At 44.3% G+C, this 6472-nt stretch overlaps 1 protein-coding gene across 1 annotated transcript; it reads left to right on the top strand.

Annotated features, from left to right (window-relative positions):
• Positions 1-2707: 2707 nt before the first annotated feature.
• DKK4 (dickkopf WNT signaling pathway inhibitor 4) lies at positions 2708-5696 on the top strand. Its single transcript, XM_068532289.1, is given in 4 exon segments — positions 2708-2818; positions 3834-3984; positions 4417-4569; positions 5446-5696. Coding segments are annotated over 4 exon segments (666 nt in total).
• The last annotated feature ends 776 nt before the right edge of the window (positions 5697-6472 follow it).

The following is a 6472-nucleotide window of genomic DNA, read 5'->3' as shown; positions in this document are numbered from 1 at the left end:
TGCAAAATCCCGTCCCTTGGCTGGTTCTCACTGTCACCGTGTCACTGCCTTACACTGGCCCTCCTCCGCCTCCTCCTCCTCCTCTTCATTGGCCCAGCATCCGCTTTCAACCCACTGCAACCCTAGCGCCACACCGCCACCAGCACTGCTTTCCTAAAAAACAAATTAGATCCTGCCATTTTCAAGTTCAAATATCCCCCGATGACTTTCTACTGCATATGAAATAATACCTGGTGTCCTTTGCCTGTTATCAGGTTCCTCACAGTCTAGCCTCCTCTTGTCCCTCCACCATCTGCCCCAGCCACACAGATTCTCTAGAACCAAAATGCACCTCCCTGCCCCTGCACACACTTCACCCTCTGAGCCTGGGGTAAGACCATCCCCTGCTTCTCAACCTAGGAAACTCCTACTCATCCCACAAAACCCAGCTCAAATGACCCCACCTGTGTAGGGGCATTCCTTCATTCCTCCAGAAGGTCTAATCACACCCTCCTCTGTGGTCCTTCAGGGGAGGATCTTCACCCTGAGCCTGGGGTAAGACCATCCCCTGCTTCTCAACCTAGGAAACTCCTACTCATCCCACAAAACCCAGCTCAAATGACCCCACCTGTGTAGGGGCATTCCTTCATTCCTCCAGAAGGTCTACTCACACCCTCCTCTGTGATCCTTCAGGGGAGGATCTTCACCCTGAGCCTGGGGTAAGACCATCCCCTGCTTCTCAATCTAGGAAACTCCTACTCATCCCACAAAACCCAGCTCAAATGACCCCACCTGTGTAGAGGCATTCCTTCATTCCTCCAGAAGGTCTACTCACACCCTCCTTGTTATAATATATCAAAATCATCTCTACATGTAGATCTTCTTGGACACTAACCCCTCAGGGGCAAGGACTGTGTTTTATCTTTTATTCCCAACACCTGCACATAGGTTCTGTTAAGTACAAAGTACTCAATGAACGTTTGGTTCCAGTCCTTTTTGTCTGTGTGTTTTGCCAGAGGCCTCTGGTGCCCTGGTATTCTCTCTTCTGTTAGGTAACAGGAAGCAGGGAAACCCAGCAAAGAGCGAACCCTGGGGCTCTCTCCTTTATGTTTGGCCATAATTGTCCAACTTCAAAATAAATTCTCTAACACACCTAGTCACCAGGAGTATCCTGCTATCAAAGGCTGTTTGATGTTGTCAGTTTACATGAAAACAAGTAGTACTTGCAGAAGAAATAGCTCCGTTGTGCCACACGATGGGGACAGGCATCCAACCCCAGGAAGAGAGCCAGGTAACAGAGCCTCAGGTCACCTGCCCCAGCCACTGGGCACCAGGCGTCCCTCAAGGCTGGGAATGGTCCCCTGGCACAGAATGTCCAGGTACGTCTTGATGGACTGATGTCAGGTGTTTTCTGGAGGAAGACCCAGTAACACTAAGGTCACCATTGATGGCATAGATAAGGGGCACTGGTAGATTTTAAATGGCGCCTTACACCCCAAGTACGGGGATGAATTTACCCTGAGAACAAAGCAAACAATGAAGGGATTTTGGGACCCAGATCTACCCTTAGAGGACTTAGGCAGTGATAAGCGCATGCCTAAATCACTTGACTTTGCTAACAGTCTGGCTGGAAAAAAAAAAAAAAAAATTAGAGAAAAAGGGATGAAGCATTTTTTAAAAATTCAAATTAGGAAACCTGAAAATGCATGAAATCCCATCTGAAATGAGCTAGAGTCTTGGAGCCTGTTCTGCTTAAGTCACTTCAACATCATACAACACAAATTAAATCCATTGCTCATAAAATACACCTAAACTTCCTATTAAATTGTATAAATCTGTATATAAAATGGGCTTTCTGGGGTTGTCCCTATCATTAAAAAAAGGCAATTTTTATAAATCATTATCTTCCTCATTAAATAATCCTAACTTCAAACAGTTCCATTTTCATTTTAAGAAGAATTATTTTCCAATTGACATTTAGTCGGGACAGGTGCTGTTACACTCACAGCTCTTGAGCTATTGGGATTTTTACATCTGAATACCAGAGACACTCAGGGGGCGTTTTGTCTCTTTTCTATCTGTCTTCACTATCCGAGCACCAGTGTAAAGTTTCTCAGTATAGTTTTTGTAACTCATTAGTTTTTGGCATCCCGCAGAGCGTACTGGCTAACGGGATTCATTCTTTCTTGGATTACAACTAGCTGTGAAAACAGATCTTAGAGCACACTCCCTCCACCCTCACAGGATTACTGAAGGTAGGAAATGCAGGTGATTATCAGAGTCTGCTTCTGATGCAGACATCCTGCTCTTCTGCTGGCCCTTTGAACTGACTTTGATATGCACTAATTAAGAGGGATTCAACCCCTGGAGAAGCAGCGGCTGCAGCCCTGCCTCTGCTCCCCCTCTACTGAGTCCTTGTTTTGAACTATTGATCAAACAGATTTGAGGGGCTTTGTTGAAGCCTGTGTGGGGTAAGAAGGAAGGAAATGAAGGAGGACGGAGGAGGAGAGAAAGGAGGGGGCACGTCTATAAACAGTTTCAGAGGGAACCCGCCGGTCAGACCGCGCTCGTCCGATTTCACACACCTTCCTCCAATGAGGATTTGCTTCTCTTTCAGAAAAAGCAATTCCAGGTGACTTGCCGAGCTCCCATTTTGGCAAAAGCTCCATCGTGGGTTCAGAGCAGCCCAGCTTCGAGGAGGACGCAGGGAGGGCTGAGAAGGTCCAGGATGGTGGTGGTGGTCCTGCTGTGGCTCGGCTGGCTGTGTGCCCCCCTGGGAGCCCTGGTTCTGGATGTCAACAACATCAAGAGCTCTGCGGATGCGCAAGGGGCCCGGAAGGTTAACGCTCGGTGGAGGAGGAGGGCTGGGCGCTGGGCTCGAGTGAAGCCATCACGCAGATGAGCATCTGACATAGCTCATCTAGAAGGTGGGCTGGATTGAGGCTGTGGAAGGCACCCTGGAAGAATCCAGTCGCTTTAGCATTAACTCACCAGATGAGCCAAGTGGCTTTTCAGGGCATTGAGCTATCAATTCACCTATAAATCAGGGAGTAAGCTCATATTTAGAAAGCTATACACCATGTGCCAGGCCTTTTAAACATACTGTCTCATTTCCTCTTCCTCAGAGCTTGAGACAGCTATCACATCTCCTAATGACAGATGGCGGAAATGGGCTCAGAGACGCTGAGGAATTTAACCAAGGCCACACAGCCAGGGAATATGGGAGTCAGAAGTTACATGCTGCGTGCCAACCCTCTCACTTCACAGAATTGTTTTATAGGAAATGTTTCATATACATATGAAAAAGCATCAACCGTAGATGAGAAAAATCAGTCTTCAGTATCTGTTTCTCTGCAAATGAGGCATCACTAGAAATCAAAGGATGGTTGAGCGGGCCCACTGAGGGGCCTACCTGGCAAATGGTGACTGATGTGATTCACTGGAGTAAAAAGGTCAAATAGGGATGCCACAAACACCAACATTTCATTAAACTATCGCACAGCATCTAGGGCTTCTAGATACATATCAAAAATCTCATAACCGTCTCTAAGACACACGTGGGAAAATTTTCTTCCATTTTCACAGAGAGCATAAAAGATGAAATTCTATGTTTAAAAGTAGGGCAATTTTTCTGACACAAATAACCTTTGCAGCACATAGGTCTCTTCGTTGGTGATTTGCTCTCCCCTTTGTGAAAGAAAACCAATTCTAGTGAAAAGTCAAGATGCTGCTTGAGGTTTGCCTCAGCGTTTAAAGTGCCTCTCTTTTTGGCTTTCTCCATCTCCTGCCTGGAATAAAAACTCTTCACATCTCGCTGGATTCCCTAGCCCTGTGACAACAGCTTCTCTTTACAGGGTTCACAGTGCGTGTCTGACAAGGACCGCAACACTAGAAAATTCTGCCTCTAACCCCAGGATGAGAAGCCATCCTGCGCTACCTGTCGTGGATTACGGAGGTGGTGCCAGCGGGCTGCCGTGTGCTGCCCGGGGACGCTCTGCGTGAATGGCGAGTCAGCTCGGAGACTTGCAGGGCTGCAGCGCTCCCAAAGAGCAGACACAGCATCCGGGTCTCTTAGACTACGGCATTCCACGACAGGCACTCTCTACAGGCTCCAGAGTGGTTCTCCGCAGCTGCCTCTTCCCGATGCAGCAAAATAGTTTCTTTCCCGGCAGCAACTCTTGCCAGCAACTTGGAGATTATTTTAAAGCAAGGGTTCAAGTTGGAATCTTTCAAGTTCTTCTGTTTTCACTTAGATTCCATTAATTACTTAAGCACCTGCTTTGCCATATGTAAGATGTAAATATTTAGTGCCTGTGTCCCGGAAATCTAGAAAGTTATACAGAAACTGAAGGCGGAAGTACTGCCAAACCCTGTGACAGTCTGATAATGAGCCTGTCCGTGGTTCTCATCCTCTAACTCCACCTGCTTGTCTCTCAGATGTTTGCACTGCGATGGAAGATGCAACCCCAGTACTGGAGAGGCAGATCGATGACCAAGACGACACAGATACACAAGGAACAACTGAGCACCCAATTCAGGAAAACAAACCCAAGAGGAAGCCAAATATTAAAAAATCACAAGGCAGTAAGGGTGAGAGCAGCATTCTAAGCATATATATATATATATATATATATATATATATATATATATTTTTTTTTTTTTTTTTTTTTTTTAAAGGAAAACATTTTCTCCTCCTAGGCTCTTAAGGATAGGCTGAAACTGACTTGTGCCTCTCCACCCCAGAAACACCTAGGGAGCATGTCCTATTTCTAATCTCTTTCCGTAAACAGCTGTGGAGATCACGGGGGGGAAGAGCACAAGGTAGCTGGCAGGCCAAGAGGACGGGGAATAGCTATAATAACGGGCTGATTAGCAAGAAAGCCTTTAACTGTTTAAATTTTATATGCACATCTTTTTACAGCCTATAATTTAACAAATAGAAATTTCCCTTTCTAGATCCTCAGCATACAAAATAAAAGAGAGATGAACATAGATGCAATAACTTTTCATTCTCAGACAAAATACAAACTTCACTAAGATGCTTCTTACAAAACTGTAGTCTCAAATTCCAATCTTTGACATAAAGCAGCTAGAATTTTGAAGGTGGTGAATTGGCCATTCTTGTTTGTCGAAGACGGCTAACTGCCCCCTGTGTAGGTAGTGGTCTCTCTTTGGGTCAGTACAAATCCCATTTAATAAAACACTGATGAATGATACTTATTTCACGTCTCAAGACTGGAAATCCCATCTTTCTTTAATAAGTGTTTTGACTTTATAAAGCAGTAAACTCTGTTCGGGAAGACTGAGATGTCCACGCCATTGTTGCTTTCAGCCCAGGAGCCAGGCATGCTGTTCTATCTTTACTTTGCGACCTTATCCTACACCCCACGCCCTAACCCAGTCGCGCCCTCACAAGCCACCATTCCCCCTGCTTATTACTAAAGCGCGTTATCGATCTTGTTACAGGACAAGAGGGAGAAAGCTGTCTTAGAACTTTCGACTGTGGACCTGGACTTTGCTGTGCTCGTCATTTTTGGACTAAAATTTGTAAACCGGTCCCATTGGAGGGACAGGTCTGCTCTAGGAGAGGACACAAAGATACCGCGCAAGCTCCAGAAATCTTCCAGCGCTGTGACTGTGGTCCTGGACTATCATGTCGAAGTCAGGCGACTGGAAATCAACAACACTCACGGTTAAGAGTGTGCCAGAAAATCTAAACGGCTGCACGTCTTCCAGCAGAAGTCTCAGACAAGAACTTAAAAATCTTCCCATACAAATAACTCTTAAACTCAAATCTTGTAGTAAGTGAAATAGACTGAGCTGGAGAAGCTGCCTTGTGATGAATGGAAACTAGTTTGGGCTTGTTGTCTATTTCTGCAGGAAAGTGAGGTGATTCTATAACAAATTTAACTGATCTAGTGATTCAGTTAGTTCAAATAAATCTTTACGTAATTTCTGGTGAAGTTATGGTACCTGACAGTAGTTAGCAGGGAAAATTATCACAGCAAATACTTTATTTTTTCTGAAAACCCCCATTGTTTATAATCATTTATTTCTTGGAAGGAAAATACCGTTTTGCTACAAAATAACTTGGTTAATAAAGAAGTAAGATTCAAAAGGTAGTATCTTATGTTTGTATAGCCCACTGCAAGTTACAAAGCATTTTTACATTATTTTGTTTTCAATAGCTTTACTTACCATTTGAGAACTTCCTATATTTTGTATTTACATAATTTCTATATTTCAAAGATAGGGCTTTCAAGGAGTGCTTTTACTTATACATTTTGACCATCTGAACTTAAAAGTTACATTGGAGGAAAACTAGGGCAAAAAAAGTAAAATCTTTGCTCGAAGTTTAAGAGACCGTATTTTATACATATGGGTACATATTAAAAGTGGTTTTAATTAGGGAAGCTCTTTCTGATGGATTATAATCAACTGCTACAGATTTCATTTAAGAGATAAACCACACACCTGTTCTTGTAATTAGGTT

The sequence above is a fragment of the Eschrichtius robustus genome, chromosome 21 (assembly GCF_028021215.1).
Source record: "Eschrichtius robustus isolate mEscRob2 chromosome 21, mEscRob2.pri, whole genome shotgun sequence".
NCBI lineage: Eukaryota > Metazoa > Chordata > Mammalia > Artiodactyla > Eschrichtiidae > Eschrichtius > Eschrichtius robustus.
Note: the sequence above shows the minus strand (reverse complement) of the source record. Positions and strands in the feature narration are given on the sequence as shown.